Source organism: Hipposideros armiger, unplaced genomic scaffold, assembly GCF_001890085.2.
Source record: "Hipposideros armiger isolate ML-2016 unplaced genomic scaffold, ASM189008v1 scaffold_40, whole genome shotgun sequence".
NCBI classification, from domain to species: domain Eukaryota; kingdom Metazoa; phylum Chordata; class Mammalia; order Chiroptera; family Hipposideridae; genus Hipposideros; species Hipposideros armiger.
In genome coordinates, this window is record NW_017731390.1 from 471,741 (window position 1) to 492,115 (window position 20,375).

At 37.3% G+C, this 20,375-nt stretch overlaps 1 protein-coding gene across 1 annotated transcript in view; it reads left to right on the plus strand.

Annotated features, from left to right (window-relative positions):
* Positions 1-20,375, plus strand: part of SPAG9 (sperm associated antigen 9) — a 118,628-nt gene that overhangs the window by 67,436 nt on the left and 30,817 nt on the right. Inside the window, exons 6-12 of the mRNA XM_019638509.1 lie at positions 4,901-5,108; positions 5,676-5,775; positions 10,529-10,650; positions 17,549-17,606; positions 18,543-18,695; positions 19,157-19,208; positions 19,729-19,863. Coding sequence (XP_019494054.1) covers positions 4,901-5,108; positions 5,676-5,775; positions 10,529-10,650; positions 17,549-17,606; positions 18,543-18,695; positions 19,157-19,208; positions 19,729-19,863 — 828 coding nt within the window. The remainder of the gene's footprint in view (positions 1-4,900; positions 5,109-5,675; positions 5,776-10,528; positions 10,651-17,548; positions 17,607-18,542; positions 18,696-19,156; positions 19,209-19,728; positions 19,864-20,375) is intronic.

Genomic DNA, 20,375 nt, shown 5'->3' on the forward strand with positions numbered 1-20,375 from the left:
ATTTTGTTTATTCTTCACCTGTCAGTGGACACTTGGGTTGCTTATGCCTTTTAGCTGTCATGAATAGTGCTGCTATGAACATAGGTATGCAAATATCTCTTCAAGATACTGCTTTCAATTAGTATGGATATCTATATACCCAGAAGGGGGTCACCTGGATTATATGGTAATTCTATTTTTAATTTTATATACAAACTACTAACTGTTTTCCATAGCTGTCACACCATTTTACAATCCCATCAACAGTGCACAAGGGTTCTAATTTCTTCACAACTCACCAACACTTGTTATTTTATAGGTTATTATTATTATCATTATTATTTTGAATAGTAACCATCGTAATGGGTGTGAGGTGGCATCTCATTGTGATACTGATTTGTATTTTTCTGATGATTAATGATGTTGAGCATCTTTTCATATGCTTGTTGCCTATTTTGTATAACATCTTTGAATGACACCTGTTCTTTTAACAACTTCAATATGCACAGCATTGCCATTCCTTTATAGTTATAGCACTGGAATCCCAAAATTAGGTCCCTGCTTCCTGTGGACAATCTCCAGTGACACACACAGCCTACAATGTGAGAGTCACTTAAAGACTGAAGGGAGAAGTGGGGTTACAAAATAAGTGCATTTATCAGAAAGACTTGACAGTCGTGTAAGTGTCCATGTTTGGCACCCACCAGCCATTGAAGAGAATACCTGAATCACATCAGGCAACTGGAATTGATAGACCAGTGTCATCAGATAAATAAATTTGTAGTCAAGACTATTAGCCAAAACAGCACAACCTGGCATATGACTGGCATAAAATAGGAATCGGAAGTCTCCAGAAGCCACTGAATGTATATGAAATAATAGCAGGCGACTTCCCTGTAACTTTATATTGAGTAATTCACATAAATGTTTCCAGTTTCCACTTAGATCCTAGTAAGAATTTTCCTTCACCTTGCACGTGGTATCTAATGAGCTTACTGTTGAACAAAAGTGATATATCTTATCTTTTAATAGGTTAATATTTAGGCTTGTCTTTATTTGTTCTCTTTAGTTGCAGGCGTTGTTAATGACTGAATTTTATAGTTCCTGCCATAGGGAATGCAATATAAGAATATTGCACCCCCAGCCAAACACAGTAGCAGAGATTTCTCATTTCAGAGCTTTCCTGCTAATCTTAGAAGTTTTATGTCAACTGCCAGGGAGACCAAGGAGAAATACCTCTTTTGACAACTATCCCCTAAAATTCAGAGCTTTTCCCTCTGCAGCAATCATGCTCTACCCTTGGGAATCTAGTTGTCAGAAAGCACAGCCCACACAGTGAGCTATTTTAATGAGTGTAAAATATATTTATGTGATAAAAGTATAAAAGGGGAATAAGTTGCAGAGAAATAAATCTCCTGTTATATGGATAGCCTAGGACAGACAAATTTAAAACATCATTTTCTTCTAGCAGATCCTAATTTACCACTCCTTGTAGCCCTAAACCTTGAGATCCTTTTTGTGTTTTAGGTTCATAGTCACAATCCTTTTCCTGTTTCAGGTTCAGCACTCCTAGTTGGTTTATTTCATTCTCCCAGGTCCACAAATGAACCTAGGGAGGAGGGCTTTTGCCATACTGTTGATATTGTGAACTCTTTCATTGCTAAGTAATTTTTTTCTTAAGTAAAATAATAACTAGACCTTGGGGGGTGAGGTGGTGATAAGGAAGAAGAGGAAGTAACTTCTCTACTTGACTTTTATTTGAGAGGTGAATGACAAGTGCAAGATTGACCTCAACTTATTTTCTCAAATAGCTTCAAAACTATCATTTTCTCAGTGTAGACAAACTTGATATTCCCTAGGGCTTTCTGAGCCCTAGCTCGATGGGTTTAATTGCTGTTCATCAACACTGCATCAGAAACCTGGATTGTTTATTTTATGTTAATTTTTAAATGTACTTTATGTTTTAAAACTTCAAAGAACAAGAATTCATATATATGATAACATAGTATGAATTAACCAGGCTGTTTGATTAACCAATATACTACCACTTTTATTTTTTTAATAGAGTGCACATCAAAGCAAAGACCAAGCAGTGGTACTCAGGGGCTTCTAGTTGTCTTCACTATAGGCCTCTTTGGCCTCAGGAATATTATTGTCAGTTTTTCTGACTCATCTTCAAACAAGCTAATTTGCTTGACTTAGTAAATTTTTAGCAGATACTATCATATTAGGTGCCAGTCACCAGGTCAAGGAAATAGTTAGCAATTTTGTCTTTTAATTTTAAGAGGGGTAGAGATGATAGGGCATTGAACTACTTATTTCCTTGGTTTGTCTTCTCTTCCCATTGGAAATCAGCCCAGTATTGGGGATGCACAGAAGAGGATAGTTGGCTGTACAAGTCAGCTAATTTTTTTTTAAAGATTTTTATTGGGGAATTGGGGGAAGGAGAACAGACAAGTTGCTGTCGTTTTGTTCTTCAGTCTAGTTGTGGAGGACGTTGCTTCACTGGCCCAAGTTGGCACCATCATTGCGCTCTTCCCAGGCGAGGCAGATCAGTCGCCGGCTTCTGGACGGCCGCTCACTGCGGCTGCTGGCTGCTCACGCTGGCTGCTGTCTACACACGGTAGCCCATGGCAACCCACTGCCGCAGGGGCTGCAGCCTACGCCATCGCCAGTGACTCATGGCAGCCCAGCTCCAGGTTGAGCTGTTGTTCAGCATCTTAGCTGTGGAGGGCAGTGTCACTGGCCCTCATATGTGGGATCCGAACCGGGGCCCTCTAGCGTCCCAAGCCAGTTCTTAACCATCGTGCCACTCGGCCGGCCCTGTTGATTTTATATTTGTTCAGCTACTCTTGGTAGTGAAATTTGTGCTACATCAGAATGCATGATAGTAAATTTATATTGAGAGAAAACAGTGGAGATGAAAACGTTTTAATGTTGTAAAACTTAAGAGTTTTGGTGATGAAGTTGAGTTCTCCAAGTATGGTTGCCTTCCTTGTAGTTGCTGTCCATATAGCATGTATAGCTGACTCTGTGCCAAAAATGTTTTCTTATACTTGAATAGTTTTAAATTTGAATTTGAACACCCTCTTCTCGGCACCTAAAATAACATAAATCTCAAAGATAGTGTAATATAAAGCCATGGAGTGTGTATGTACTTTTGATTGGTTTATAGTATTAGTTTTTTTTTTCATTGCCTGGATTCGGTTTCATTATTTTTATAACCATAATGCATTTTTAACACTGTTATTTAAAAACTATAAAAGATAAATTTTTAAAGAGGGAAATAAAAATCACTAATAATCACCTCCTACCGTAACACAACTTAATGTTTATTTCCCTCCAAAAGCATGCATTTCAAAATTTTCAGTTTTGCATAATGTATTGTTATAAATTATAGTGAACATTTTAAAACAGTATGTGTGAACACATTGCTAAGTCTTTATATAGAATAACTTATAATAGTCCTATGAATTAGATACCATTATTTGTATTTTACAGATGAGAAAACATAGATATAGAAAGAATACATGAAAGGGCCAGCCGAGTGGCTCAGTTGGTTAAGAGCTCACTCAAGAGTGTGAGCTCTGAGCAACAGTGGTTCGATTCCCAGCCTGAGCTGTGCTGCCGTTGAGCTGCCAACAGGTAGCAGGATGGTTCAGCTAAAAAAAAAAAAAAAAGAAAGAAAGAAAGAATACACGATTCACCCAAAGTCATGCATTTAGTCAATGGTAAATTCAGTAAATTTACCTTAATCTGTATTATTATTACTAGTAGTAAACTTTTTTCAGCCTTTTTTTTTTTAGACCTGGGTACTTTGCTTTAAAAGAACAACCTCATTATTGGTAGTCATTAGACAATGCTTTTAATGATTTTGGAGCCACAAACCCTTTTGAAAATCTGATTAAAGTTATAGATTCTTTTCTCAGAAAAATGTGCGGTCCACAAATTCTGCATATAACCTCAATCTGGGCATGTAGCTTTTTATCTTATTTTTTTTAAGGTTTCATTGGGGAATTGGGGAAGGGGACCAGCCAAGTTGTTGTCCTTCAGTCTTAGTTGTGGAGGGCGCAGCTAGCTCAGCTCCAAGTCCAGTCGCCATCCGGCCGCCCGTTGGCAGCTTGCAGCTGCTCAGCTCAAGGTGCCATGTTCAATCTTAGTTGCGGGTAGGCATAGCCCACCATCCCATGTGGGAATCGAACCAGCACCCCTGTTGCTCAGAGCTCGCGCTCTTAACCAACTGAGCCACTAGGCCAGCCCCTGGGCATGTAGCTTTAGAAGCCTATCTGTGGAGCCTAGAATAGTAGTTACCAAATTTTAGTGAATATGTAAATCACCCGAGTTGCTCGTTAAAATGCACATTACCTGATCTTACTGCCTAGTCTGGAGTTGGACTTAGAATCTTCCCTTTTAACAAATATTTCAAATGTGCTATAAGCAGGATGTTTTAAGAACATTTTTTACAAAACTCCTGAGATTTGAGAATCTTATTCCACTGCTTTTTTAGAGCAGTTACTACACAGTACATACTTTAAGTGTTTTGGAGTAGGTTTTTATTATCAAGTGGTTGTACATTATTACAGCTGCCTTTAAAAACTCTGATGTGGATTTAAGGTATAATATTATTGCTAATACTGCCAGTCTACTTTTATCTTCACATTTTCTATTTAGAAGAATCTCATGTATGTCCAAAAAAATGTGATTTATTTAAATATTTCCCAATTATTTGAATAGTCTGTAGAGAGTCTTCATTATTATTCATTAGTCTGTAGAGATTATTTCCTTTGGTAATCAGTGACTCTTTATTACTGTTTTTAAATAGAATTTTCTCTTAGGAAGTTTGTTTTTTAACCCATTTTTAAAATGGTTTAAAATAAATTACTTATTTAAAGTTTTTCTCTGTAATTATTTTGGTTTGTAGGATGAACTCTCTGATGTTAGCCAAGGAGGATCTAAAGCTACCACTCCAGCATCAACTGCTGCTTCAGATGTGGCAACACTTCCTACTGATACTCCCTTAAAGGAAGATAATGAAGGATTTGTGAAGGTTACAGATACACCAAATAAGTCAGATATAAGCAAGCATATTGAAGTACAGGTAGCACAAGAAACTAGAAATGTATCAACAGGTAAGTGACCCTTGTTCTTTACTTACAAAGTAAAGTATTCAATAAATCCGGATGATGTGGGCATGAGAAAATTCATCACTGGGTGTTGCTGCTTTTGGTTTATAAAATAGATAAATAATTCATCCTACTCAATTGTAAATAAGCTTAAAAGAGGTGATGAATCAAGTTTCGGAGAGAAAAATGTTGGGGGTGGAGGGTCGGAGTTACCTGTAAGGTAGCAGGACAGTGTTTTACTGTGTCTGTCTTAGATCATTAATCCTTTGTCTTTGGTTTCTCCATATTCTACCCCTTAAATAGGACTGAAAACAGGGAGTCTGGTCTGGGATACACTGTGCTGTGTCCCAAGAAATACAAATGAAAACTTTCTTTGGTTATTTATTACGTAGTTTCTGTTGTTAACTGTTAATTGAATATATGACATATTGTCTAACCTGTGTTTCCTAGCATCCACTCTTTCAGGTTTTTTTATGATCAAATGATGTATTTACAATCCTAGAAGCAACAGGATGTTCATATTAGGGGCAGTATGTCATATGTGCATTATTTGTCATCTTGTCCTTTCCTAAGGCTCTGCTGAAAATGACGAGAAGTCAGAAGTTCAAGCAATCATTGAATCCACACCTGAGTTGGATATGGACAAAGATCTCAGTGGATATAAAGGCTCAAGGTACTGCAAATGTCAGATTGAGACATTTCATCATTCCTTTTCTCCTCTCTCAGAAGCGCACTGTTGTCCACTGGTCTCTGACCAGACAAAATGCTTCCAAATATTTAGCTGAAGAAATGTTGGTCTTATATCCCAGTTCCTGTTTTTGAGAGTAGACATATGTGGTTTAAATGTTTTGTGAACTGTTACCTTCGCAGCATCAGGGATTAGGAGCACGTGAAAGGACTGAAAAAAGACAGCTAAGGGATAGCCCCTACTTTCTGGAACTTGAGGAAACAGAAGCAGGAGTGGGGGAATTAACAATTTGAGCAAACTTTGTTCCTTCTTTCAGATCAGGAAGAAGAGAGTGTACTCTCTTCAGAAGCGTAATGACCTCATTATTGGAAGAAATTAGTCTCATTTTACATGGTGGGGCTATTTAACAGTGGGAAGAGAATGATTATATGTCATCTTAATCAGGGTCATCTGAAATAGATTGTTCAAGAATGTCAGACAGGAGCTACTGCCTTTGAATTTCTTCCATAAATCTTACCCTTTAATTAATTAATAATGACCATTAAAAATACATGCCATTTATTGAACTCTGCTAGACATTGTGCAGTATACTATAGTGATAAAAAACATGAGCCTAGGGTAAGACTGTGGACTCAAATCTGCGTTGGATTTGAATCTAAGTTAAGTATCCTTATCTATGAAAGGGATTTATAATAATATTTCATTCAGATGGTTGTAAGAGGTAAATGAATCAGTATGTGTTAAATCACTGGCAAAGTGCCCAGTTCAATAAATGTTGGCTGATATTATTGCTATTATCATCATTATTTTACGTAATTTGACCTTAATTACAACTAAATGAAATACAAGTCTTCATCCCCATTTTACAGATCTGGAAACTTAGAATGTATAAGATTCCTAAGCTAGCAAGAAGTAGAGCTGGCCTCAGTCTAAACTCTTTGACTTCAAAGACTGTGCCCTGTAAAAATATTTTTTCCTTTATTTAAACATTTAAACAATTTACAATATAACAAGTAATACTTGCTTCTTGTCTATTCTCTCCTAAACCAAGGACATGCAGCTACTTTTTAACAGTTTGTGCGATTGTCATTCTGACCTTCTTTTTAAAAATTAAAAAATTTTATTATACTAATCCATTTATTCAGTATTAGGGTCAAATGGTAATACAAAATATGAAGGGCAATAGTAGTCCGTTGCCCCTTTCCACCTCTCCCTCCCACTCCCAAGAGGTAATCTTTCTTACTTCTCAGCTATTTTATGCTATTTATCTTCAGGTTTCTAAATCACATGCTTACACTAGTCTTCCTTGGTCCCTCTCTTTCTCAGCTGGGATTCTATAAGAAAATTAAGTCCTAATGCCCTAAGGTATCTCTTGTATTTAATAAACTATTTACACCCCTGTGCATCTAGAATAGTATTAGCTATGTGAATGTACTTTCTTAGGGAGAACTGAGAATATAGTCACTCAAATCATTTTCTGTGTCCTGTGGATGAACCGAGGAATCCTGGTTGAAAACGTTGCCACATTAGCTGTTGACTTTAGAGTGGAAGATGACAAGGATATAGTTCCTTAAACCACCATCCTTCCAATATAATTTCTCAATTTTGTTAAATTAACATTCATTGTTTATATCATTATGACTATATAAATACTAATCACAGCTTAACCACAGAATATACTGTGATTATATTTTCTTTCTTTTACAACCATGTTTTCCTGGAATTAGTGAAGATTCGGGTATTTGTTGTTGTTGTGTCTTTTGCTTACGTTTCTTATGTACCTATCACTAATTCACTGACAGGTACCTCAAACCATAAGTGTAAACATTCTCAAAATGGCCAAACACGAAACCAGTTTCTTGGCACTCTCTCTCCGGGGGTCTTACTGCTCTTCTCCAGTCAAGACTGTTGTTGAGCTTTCTCTGGTCCTGGAATTGGCCCTATCATCCTGGGAATCCTTTCCATCTCTCTCCTCTTTTGTGTCTTCTCTTTTTTTGACCCCATGTTATCTTACATTTTTCTTTTTTTTCCCACCCCAAGATTTTAATAGGGATTTGGGGAAGGGGAACAGTGTTGGGGAATTGGGAAAGGGGAACAGCCAAGTTGTTGTCCTTCAGTCTTAGTTGTGGAGGGCGCAGCGAGCTTGGCTCCAAGTCCAGTTGCCGTCCAACTGCCCATCTGCAGCTTGCGGCCGCTCAGCTCAAGGTGCCGTGTTCAATTTTAGTTGTGGGTGGGCATAGGCCACCATCCCATGAGGGAGTGGAACCGGCAACCTTGTTGTTAGGAGCACATGCTCTCACCAGCTGTGCCATCTAGCCGCCCGTAGACAGCTCAGGGCAACTCAGCTCAAGGTGCCATGTTCAATCTTAGTTAACTCCACCATCCCATGCTGGAGTCAAACTGAAAACGTTGTTAGGAGCACATGCTCTCACCAGCTGAGCCATCAGCTGTTGGCAGCTCAGCGGCAGCTCAGCTCGGGAGCAGCTCACTGGCCCATGTGGGAATCGAACCTGCGACCCTGTTGCTCAGAGCACACGCTCTTAACCAACTGAGCCACTCAGCCAGCCATCATCTCGCTTCTTGATTATGCCTTTATTTTGACAGAACAGCTTCTTACTAGCTTTATGGACAAAGGTGGCACGGGAAGTAAATTTTTTGAGAACTTAAATGTGAGAAATGTTATTTGAAGAAGACATGATTGATAGTTGGATTGGATTCAGAATTAAATTGGAAAACCTTCAGAAGTTTCCTTCAGAATTGGGAAGAAATGTTTTATTATCATGTTGAGTTTGGATTGTAGCCGTTTGCAATATTGCTTTTTTTGTACATTCTCCCTGGAAGCTTTTAGGATCTTTAGTTTAGCCCTATTTTATTGGGTTGTTGGAAAAGTCATGACGCCTTTTTGCAATGAAAAACATAGAAAAAAAATACATCATGACTTTTCCGACAACCCAGTAGTTTTCTTCTTTCTTAAAAAATTATGATGATGTGCTTGGTATAGAAGTCTTCTTTCGAATGTTCTTGTATGTAGTAAGTTTTTCATCTGTAAATTTTTGTCTCCCAGTTCTGAGAAATTTTATCTATTTCTCCTTATTATTTTCCTCTCTCTTTCTGGAACACCTATTAAGTGGATATTTAACATCCTGGGCTGACCCTCATAATTTATTTTCCCCTCTTTTCTCTCTCTTCTATTTTTGGTTCTAATATCTGGATGATTTCGTCAACTTTATTTTTCAACCCTCATTGATTTTTTTTCTCTAAAACTTTGTTTCCAACATTTATTATGAAAAATAATTGGTTTTTGTTTTAAGTTCCTACCACTGCCTGCACTTTCTCCTTTTGTTCCGAGTGCCACTGTCACAGTCCATTTGTTTTGGGTTCTTTTATAATAGAGGCCTTCTTTAAATGCCTGTTGCTCTGTGGCTGTTTTGCTCATAGTTAAGTAAATGATGCTGATTCCCCAGTTTCCTGCCTATAATATTTAAACTTGGCCTCCATTATTCAGGGAGGTATGATGGGAGGAGGGTGGTCTCACTCTTCTAGAAGATTGGACCTAGGCCTCATACTGCATCTTGTGTCATCTTTCATCCCATTCGTCTAGCTTTATGGTCCACCTTGCATGCTTCTCTCAGCAGATTGCTAGTTCCTTCAATTCCTAGGCCTTTCAAGGGTTCTGGCAGCATACTGGCTTCCTCCCTAAGCCCCCAGTGGCTTAGGTTTCAGCTTTCTCTTGTCTGTTAAATCAGTTTCTCCTTTTTGCCCATCTGTTTTCCATCTTACAGAATTTTGTTCACATTTCACCTGCTGTAGTTTCTTTCTCTATTCCCTGTGTCCTTGTGAGTGTACACCTTTTTAATTCCTTTACTGTCATTTTAGTTCAGTTTCTGGATTACTGTGTGATAAATTACTATGTTCAGTTCACCATGTTTAATTGGAAATCTTGCATAGACTTTTTTTATTACATTAATATGCAAACATACATATACATCCCACGTCCCTCTACAGCTCTGCAAAAAAGGTGTTATGTTTTATATGTACTGTTTTGCAACTTGCTTTTTAAAAAATACCTTTATGTAATGGGTTTCTCTAATTTATAAGGCTCTATTTTAATGTTTTTAACTGAAAAGTTAAAATTTTTTAACTTTATGTGTAAAGTTAAACTTTATGCGTTATTTCATCTGTGCCCTACTAACGATCACTTGGGTTGTTTCAGCTTTTTGCTACTATAAAAATGCTGCTCTTACTCTCTTTTTATGTACATAATTGCCTTCTTGTGACAGAGATTTTGTAGGACGTTTTCTTGACATCAGATTCTTGGCTTATTGGTGTTACATTTAAAGTTTTAATAGATAACTACCAAGTTGCCCTTAAAAGAAAAATAAAACAGCCATGCCAATTCATACCCAGGCAGCATAGAACATAGTAGATAACATAGATTCTGAGACCTCACTGCCTGTGTTTGAATCCTACCTCTTTCACTCATGGATGTGATGCCATCATGTTTGCTAGGATCTCACTGCAAAAACATTCTCTGTTTTCTTTATCAGTTACCTCTGTAGAGTTTAATGGGAATTTCTTAGGAAACCTTTGAGAAATCTTTTTAAATTGCATTTTGTATTAAATGTAAATTATAAGTTTAAAAATTTCCTATCTAACTTAGCCTGTTGTATTCATTTTACAATGTTAAAAAAGGCTTGATAGTATTTGTTGATTTGGTTGTGTTGTTTTTGTTGCATAGCACTCCCACCAAAGGCATAGAGAACAAAGCTTTTGATCGCAATACAGAATCTCTCTTTGAAGAACTGTCTTCAGCTGGCTCAGGCCTGATTGGAGACGTGGATGAAGGAGCAGATTTACTAGGTATGACAGCTTATCTGAAGAGGTATCACACTGTTTTAAAAATAGATTTTTAAAAGGGGTTTAATTGAAAATTATTTTGCTTAGTGTGGTACAGAGGTATTGCACCTTTAGGTAATTAATAGGAATATATTCTTTGAGATCATGAAAGTTTTAAGTGAAAGCATCTTAGCACATGTATATTTTTAAAATTGAATTGCACTTAAATTTGTATTTTGCATTCATAGAACATGATTTATTGAACTCATGCTGTATTCCAAGAATAGTATTACACGTGTGTGTGTGTGTGTGTGTGTGTGTGTGTGTGTGTGTGTGTAGATTAATGGATAGTTAATTCCTGAATAAAATAGATTTCATTAAATTCTGTTGATCTTAATTAAATAAATTATAACACCTGATTTTTCTGAGATTTTACTGAGGATTCTGTTTCAGCGCTAGAGGAAATGAAATCATTTTAAATGAGTTTGTGTTGTTGAAGAACACCTGGTTTGAAAACAATACTGCATTTGACTCTTCTGCTATTTATTTGGTGACCTTTCCCCAAACAGCTTAACTTCTCTGGGCCGTAGTTGCTTTGTATAATCAAAGAAGGGTCTGTACTCTAGTTCAGGGGTTGGGCAAACTCTGGCTCATGGGTCAAATTCAGATCACCTCCTGTGTGTGTGAATAAAGTTTTATTGGAACACAGCCACACTCATTTGTTTACTTATTGTCTATAGTTGCTTTTGCACTACAACAGGAGAATTAAGTAGTCTGCAGCAGAGATCATAGAGCTTAAAAAGCCTAAAATATTCATCATCTGGCCTTTTACAGAAAAAGTTTGCTAATTCCTGCTCTAGATGATCTCTAAAGTTCCTTTCCACAATAATTACATAATTCTGATTCATGTCAAGTAGCTTTGGTGTAACTTTCTTATAACTTAAGACCGTACAGAAATTGGACACCATATAGCATTAAAAATCTCTGCTTCTATGTTAAATTTATTGATTACCAGTTATTGTCCTTGACAGTTGGAAGTTTTTTCTGAAGGAAACATAAGTTCTGTCCAAACAGAGCTCACACTCTATCTAGTAAGAGATTGAAAATACTTAAAACTATTCTGAGTTAGACATAGACTTCCACCATTAAAATCTAAGTAAAACATTGGAAGCAGTTGAATGAGTTTGCATTTCTCAAGAAAGGCTAAAAGATGAATCCTTAAAGAATACTCCATTTTTACAGTTAAATTTATACTTTTGTTAACATTAAATTATGCATGGAAAGTTTCTTTTAAGATATGATTGGTTTGAGAAACTGACTCCCTGGCAAAATTGAGGGACAGATGCAAAAAATGTTAGAAAGAAGGATTTTAAAATGTTTAAATTTATATTCAAATTTATATACAGTAAAATTCAATCTTTTTGGTGAATTTCTTGAGTTTTGACAAATGCATAGAGTTGTGTAACCACCACCTGAGACAATACACATCACCCAAAAAATTTCCTTCATGCTACCTCTTTGTATTTAATCAGATTGAAATACTGTGTGATGTATTGGGTTGTCGGAAAAGGCATGACACATTTTTGCATCGAAAAACATAGAAAAAATTTGTCTTGACTTTTATGACAACCCAATAGTTGTACACTCTGCTGCCTCATCATCCAATATTGAGTAATATGGTTTTTGAAGATGGTGGCCCAAACTTTCTTTTTTGTAAAGCGTTAAGGAGCCATATAGTACTTAGAAATAATTGTGGTCTTTTAAATCAAGTATCTTCTGAAAGCTTCCATCTTTAAGTCAGAAAATTAAGCATAATAAATACATGAAAAGCAAAATCCTAATACTGTGGTTTCCTTTCTTTCCACTTTGAAAATAAGAAATAGACTGTAAACTACTGTCTTTTCTCTTTTGCAGATATTGATATATTTATGTCTAGAATGTTTCATGTTAGAAGATTAAAAAATATTACCATAAATGTAGCAACATATGCCTACATGAAGACTTTCTGGGCAAAGATACTAAATGAAATTTCCAAGGCACATGTTTGTTCTTGGCTTATCTTCTGTACAATTCAGTGATAGCAATTGAGGTGTAATACTCAGTAAATGGAATATAGTTAAACTAACAAAATTGTTTCCTAAAGTTCATTGACCCTGGGTTGATAAATAAGTACATAGTCCATTTCTATAATTCAACATTCCTTTTTCTAATGGCCGTATTATTGTAAAACTCTCCTCTGGTTGGAGGATATAAATTTTTGCAATCATACATGCACTCAGTACTTAGATTACTATTTCTGCCTCACAGAAACAATCTTGGTTAGCGTTTCACCCTTTGACTTTATTTTCCTTGATTCCTTTCTCCATGCACTTTAGTCATTTACTCCCCATGGCCACATTCTAGAACTTGGAAATCATACATTCATATGTCCTTCTGTTGGGATTTTCTTTTTCTTGATTATTTTCTATATTTTCTACTTTACTGTCTTTACTATGTCCTATCATCATTTAAACATGTTCAGGCCTTTACCATTTAAAAATAAGAATACTGCCTTCCTCTGACCCTCTTATCTTCAGTAGCTACCCACCCTATCATTCACTCCTCTCCCATTTCTAGTCATGCTTTTGTGTAGCAATATCAATGAGGTGTCTGTTACGTGCTTGGTACTACACCCTAGATGCTTGTGATACACCAGTGAACAAAACAGACTTCTTAAAAGTGTGGCTACTTGCAATGGACAGGATTTCCTCAGTCCCACTTGTATCACAGCCGCCTGCAATCTGAATGGGCGTTCTCCCTCACACTCACCTTGCCTGAACAACCTTCTTGTTTACTATACCCAGCGGCTCCTTTTCAGTTATTTCACATGGCTTCTCAAATACCATTTGTCTTTAAAACTGTCTTTGCTGGATTTCTGAGATATCAGACTTTCCAGCATTCTTTTCTGACTCTGTTGCTTTTCAGTCTTCTTTGCAGGCTTCTCTTCCTCTGCCCATCTTTCAGATAGCAGCGTTCCTGTCCCAGGCCTGCTTCTTTGTTTGGGAAATCTTATTTGCTCTTGTTTCTTGGCTTTCATGGCCACTTACTCCAGAGGTATTCATCTCCATCTAAAATCTTTTTCTGGAGCCCCTCCCTGACTATTACTTTCAAACAGCCCATAGACCCCTCAAAGGTGATTTGTAGGGCTTACACTTGATATGTGTAAAGCTCTCAGTTCATCATCTTTTTGTCCTGTCCCCCAAGGCTGTTCTTATATCAACATGTTCTAACTCAATGAATGAATGACCTCACAATCCATTCAGTCCTCTGTCCTAGACCTTTCCCTCTTCTCTCACAACCAATCACAAAGGATTGTTTGTTCCCTTTCTTTAAAAACAAAACAAAACTCCTTGCATCTGCTTAAGTGGCACACTTCCTCTAGCAATTTTTGATCCCCTCGTTAAAGCTTAGTTATCCTTTTTTTTTTTTTCTTTTTAAGATTTTTATTGGGGAATTGGGGGATGGGAACAATGCTGGGGAATTGGGGGAAGGGGAACAGACAAGTTGCTGTCCTTTTGTTCTTCAGTCTAGTTGTGGAGGATGTTGCTTCACTGGCCCAAGTTGGTACCATCATTGCGCTCTTCCTGGGCGAGGCAGATCAGTCACCGGCTTCTGGACGGCTGCTCACAGCAGCTACTGGCTGCTCACACTGGCTGCTGGCTACACACGGTAGCCCATGGCAACCCACTGCCACAGGGGCTGCAGCCTACGCCATAGCCGGCAACTCACGGCAGCCCAGCTCCAGGTTGAGCTGTTCAGCATTTTAGCTGTGGAGGGCAGTGTCACTGGCCCTCATATGTGGGATCCGAATCAGGGCCCTCTGGTGTCCCAAGCCAGCCCTTAACCACCGCGCCCCTTGGCCAGCCCAAAGCAGTTATCCTTGAAATGTGTTCCTATAGCACTGCATTTTATTTGTTATGCCGCTCTTCATTCTTTACTATAACTTGCATGTACCTGTCTCCCTGAGTAGACCATAGGCTCTGTGGCCAAGACAACTGTGTCTTTTTCTCACTGTTGAGTTTCTAGTACGTAGTGCAGAAACTGAATGGATTCCTAAGTAATTTTAACAGTTTTGTTTCACCTGTAAATCTGTGATTCTTAACCTTTTGGAGTTACAACTCCTTTACTGGAGAATTTGTAAGAGAGCAGTGTACTTTTGGGGTAATGACCATACAGAACTAGATAAAATTGCCTACTTTCTCTAGAGATTAACAGATAATTTGGAAGCCCATCTATGGGACCTAGCGCAGGGCTCAGTGCTAAAATCCAAATGAGATGTCTGTGATTTTGAAAACTGTCAGGCAGCTTTTTGCTTGTTTTAATAGGTAAAGTTTCCAAATATGTTAGACCTAAGTTTATGCTTGGTTGAAGTCTTGAATAGAAATGGGGCCACTTCAAGTTATGTTTTTCTTATAGTTATGAGTTAGTGTTTACTGAACTATTTCCAAACGAGAATTTTGGACAGTTCTATTGATGATATATTAAATTTATAGGCCAGTACTCTTCATTAGGAATGTGCAAACTGTAGGAACTACATTATGGGATATGATTCCCATATACTAGATATTTCAATTTTTTCATATTTATAATATTTACACTTTCTTGTGTTTAGTTAATGATTTCTCTACATCTTTTCAATTTTATTGTCTCTTCTGTCTCATTTTTGAAATAAATGAGTATAGTTCTTGCTTTCTGAAAACAATCTAATTGAGATTCTCATTCATTTTTCTCTTGGGCTGCTTACCCAGGGGAATATTCTGGTGTGTATGCTTTTAAATATTTAATATCACTGCTTTTTAAGCTAGGTGTTCTTGGCTGCTGTTCTCATTTAGTGCTTTTTCATCATTTTTTTCTGCTCAACTATTTTTTTTTGCCCTGTGTATATTTTCAGCTTTTATGCTTATCTCCCTATATGCTAGTGAGTTTATAGCAAACGTAGTCATTATATAAACTTTTCTAAAACCAGTCTAAACCTTATTTCTTTCTGACTCTACAGCTTACTTGAGAAGTTAATATTGGTGTTGAAAATAAATATTTCAACATATCTTGCCAAAATTCATTTTCGAATTGGAATATGGAAACTTACTGAGTTTTTCTTTATTTTCAGTTTTTGGAGAATACATAGATGGATAAATAAGTGCTATTTCTTATATTTAACTCTTCATTGTACAAGTACCCTGATCTTTGAGAATATTTGAGATAATTATAATACAGACAAAATATGGGTCTAAACGTGAGCATTGAATTTTTAGCATTCCTAGGTTGGTTTTGTGTTAAATTATCTTTAAGTCATTTGAAACATTACCTTTTTAAAAATAAGGAGACATGTTAACTCTTTTTTACCTTATGTAGTTTTCTTTAGAAATATTTTTTTCCTGTTTATCTGGGTTATGAATATTGTATGAGATTTTCCAACATTAGCTTAGGATAAATGAGTGGTGGGTTTTTGGTTTTGCATTGCTTTTTTTTGTTTTTGTAATTTTTTTTTTTTAAGATTTTATTGGGGAATTGGGGGAGGGGAACAGCGTTGGGGAATTGGGAAAGGGGAACAGACAAGTTGCTGTCCTTTTGTTCTTCAGTCTAGTTGTGGAGGACATCGCTTCACTGGCCCATGTTGGTATTATCATTGCGCTCCTCCCGGGTGAGGCAGTCGCTCGCCGACCATTGGACGGCAGCTCACAAAAGCGCACGCCAGCTGCCAACCAGCCCCACTGCAGCCTACACCGTCGCCGGCGACTCCCGGCATCCCAGCTCCAGGTGGAGCTGTTGTTCACCATCTTAGCTGTAGAGGGCACAGCATCACTGGCCCTCATGTGGGATCCGAAGTAGGGCTCTGCTGCTCAGAGCTGGCGTCCCAAGCCAGTCCTTAACCAACGCGCCACTTGGCCAGCCCCGTTTTTGTAACTTTTTGAGATATGTTCCCCAGTATGTTTATTTCTTCAGTTTCTTATGAGTAGCAAATTAAATAGCTTTCTTCTCCCAAAAGATCACTACATTGAATCTTGCATTGAATGCTCTACCTGCCTACCTTACAGTACTCATTAAATTATTAAACAATTCTATAAAGTGATAATTGAACATTATCATTTCAGAGGTGGTGCTTTGAAGGAAACTTTATATTATTGATATGGGGGTTTCAATCTAGTTATATTCAATTTTATTATGCAAAAGAATTGGTAAAGCATGTTTTTAGGTATAACCTCTCTGAGCAGCCTTATGAATGAAGCAAATCATTGTAATTCCTGTCCTTTGCACACCATTATGCACTAAACCATAGCATTATGGTTCCAGATGTTTTTCATATCATGCATAAAACTTGACAGACTAATGATCTATGTTCATGCTGTTTCTTACATAAAACATTTCTTGTTCTTTGTTTTTGCTTTACATGGAATGCATGGGCTTTAAGACCATAATTTCTTTGGTAAGGTTTCATCTGCACTGGGGTTCCGTCTTTCTTTGGCCTTGTTTCTGCCTATTCTCTATGAATAAGGCCTAATTTTTAGGCAAAAGACTACAGTACTAACTCATTTGTAATATGAATTCTGATCCATATTAATGCTATTCTTTTTCCCCCTTAAATACTGCTACATTTTAGAATATTTGTCAGAAAAGTCTTGATCCTTTTGAAATATTACCTATGAGACAATACAGACTAACAGGTGTAAAGAATTGGCTAACAAAATCTTTAGCTTTGTTTTGTGATGAATAATTATAATTTTATAATCCGCTCAAGTAGGTAATATCAAATGAAATTGTAGACAAACAGATTGCTAAAGGACACAAAATTTATCGACTAAAATTTGCAACTAAAGCTTATATTATGTTTATATAATTTTTGATAAATTTATTTTCAAAGTTTTTGTCCTTTTTCTTTTGCTAGGAATGGGCCGTGAAGTTGAGAATCTCATATTAGAAAATACACAACTATTGGAAACCAAGTAAGTATATATAAAATTGTAACAATGAACAAGAGACACTGAATTTTCTTCTTATCCAAATGAGTGATTTTCTTCAATGCAACACAGCCTTAACGCAGTCTCACAGCCCCATCTCATTCCCCTTCCTTGTGTGTGGGCTTATGCTTCCACACAGCACACATACACACGCATGCGCATGCGGATAGACCATGGGGCCTAAATTCACCAATGCATATGTTTCGTTGCTCAGTTGTTTGCAGAGATTTTCACTTCCTTTCCATTCTACAAGTATCCATGCCTTTCTCTTAATATTTTGATGTGTCATCCCTCCCCAGAATTTTTTTTTAATCTCTTTTCCTGAGGTTTCTTTTATTTCTGCATAAATGTTGTGACCCAAACCCAGCCCACCTCTTTAGAGCTCTCCTCCAGAGTTGGAGGTTCTCAGGTATAATTTGTGTGTCTTAGGCCCTCAAACACATTGGAATCTTACAGTGGGGCAGGTCCTGAGTCAGGTGGAAAAGCAGATTGTGCCCCACTATTAATTTGCTGTATCAGAGCAACTTTGGAACATCTGTCTTTATCCAAAACAATACAGGTATAACAAGGTCCTATGCCCAATATACCCAAAAGGAACTAGATTTTAGATTTTTTTCCCCCCAGTTTTTTCCAGTTCAGACCTTTTTTCTCATTAATTATTAAAAGTAAATTTAGGGATTAACTTGATTGAATAGGTAATATCTTCAGAACTTACTAACAACAGTACCCTTATGGATGCTATTAGACTGTTACTTTGCATTTCTTTTTACATTTATCTACAAACAACATTAGATAGATACCTTTGAAGTGTTGAATTATTCAGCTTTGTGATTGTATAGTTACTTCGTCTACAAGACAAAAAGCTGAAAGATGGAAAGAATATTTATTTGTAATGATGCACTTGAAATATGTGTTTCTTAGAAATGCTTTGAATGTAGTGAAGAATGACTTGATAGCAAAAGTGGATGAACTGACCTGTGAGAAAGATGTGCTGCAAGGGGAACTGGAGGCTGTGAAACAAGCCAAACTGAAGTTGGAGGAAAAGAACAGAGAACTGGAGGAAGAGCTGCGGAAGTAAGTTCCCACTATGCCGTTCTAAGCCAAACTGCCTCCCAGTGTGCCCCAAGGGAGGTATGACCCTGAGACTCAGGCCTTCAGCCTTCCACCAGGAAGGGCCAAGAGCTGCCTGGGAGGGGTGATGTGCCCAGCCGATGGCCTCTGCATTTACTGAACATGACCGCTTTTGTGTTTGTCATGATGTGAAGACAGAAGAACTTCAAATATTGCGAATAAGGAAATTAGAAACAGTGTTTTCCTTCACCCAGCTTTCTTTAGTGCCTATTTTTTTTTGTTTTTTTCTTCTTCCTGAGAACACTGCTATGGGAACGTTCCTCTAAATGAAGGCAGCTTAATAAATCATATGTTTGGAAAAAGAAAAATAACAATTTAGTGGTGGTTAAAAATTTTGACCCACTCTTTCATTCTTTGAAAACATAAACTCAACTCACGTAACATGTTTTGTTTTTCCCCATTAGAGCTCGTGCAGAAGCTGAAGATGCAAGGCAAAAAGCAAAAGATGATGATGATGTAGGTTTATAATTTTGGACTTTTTTTCCTTACTTACCATATTTTGGTATTTTGGGGAAGCCTTAGTTAATTAAGCTGTGGATATAGTATTATAAAGAAAATCAGAAGACATGTCTATGGCCATGAGTAGGATATGCCTATGCTCCCACAGTCTACCTCTTATCTTTTCAGTCATAAGTAATTATTTAACTCTATTGATTTTATTTTTATTTTATTTTATTTGTTTGTCTTTTAGCTGAGCCATCCTGCCACTTGTTGGCAGCTCAGCGGCAGCTCAGCTAAGGCCTGGAATCGAACCGGTGACCCTGTTGCTCAGAGCTAGCACTCTTGAGCAAGCTCTTAACCAACTGAGCCACTCAGCCGGCCCTATTGATTTTATTTTTATAAAGCTATTTTTCTTTGATCAATTAGAGTAGAAATTAAGGAATGTTTAAAAGCTTGAAGATTTTACTGGAGCCTGAGATAACACCAAAACAGATATATGATCCCAGAATGATCTGTGGTCTTCTTTTCATTATAGAGTGATATTCCCACAGCCCAGAGGAAGCGTTTTACTAGAGTAGAAATGGCCCGCGTTCTAATGGAGAGAAACCAGTATAAAGAGAGATTGATGGAGCTTCAGGAAGCTGTTCGATGGACAGAGATGATTCGGTTTGTATGAGAAGTGCCTCTGGTGCTTTCCTAGTATTGTTTCCTAGTTTTGAATATTCCTTCATTCAGAATTAGAGTCCTGCCTTGGAGATCCAAGCTCCTTGCCCTGTTTTTACTAGGAGAGACTTTCTAAAGTAACACTTGGAATTAGTAACAGAATGTGATCAAAGTGGATGCCTTTGGGACCAGTAGGGCTCTTGGAGAATGTTGCCATGACCTCTAAAATGCAATTGTTATTACTCAGGAATGATGGTCATTTTTCAAAAGAATGTAGAAATTGATACTACTTTTGCAATAATGTCAAGAAAAAAATAAGAATTTTATATGCCACATAGGAAACAATCATTTTTACTCTGTCTTCCTATAAAATACGCTTGGAGAACTCACCCACCCCCACCCCCATTTTTTTTTTAATTGGGTAATTGGGTAATTGGGGGGATGGGAACAGTGCTGGGGAATTGGGGGAAGGGGAACAGACAAGTTGCTGTCGTTTTTTGTTCTTCAGTCTAGTTGTGG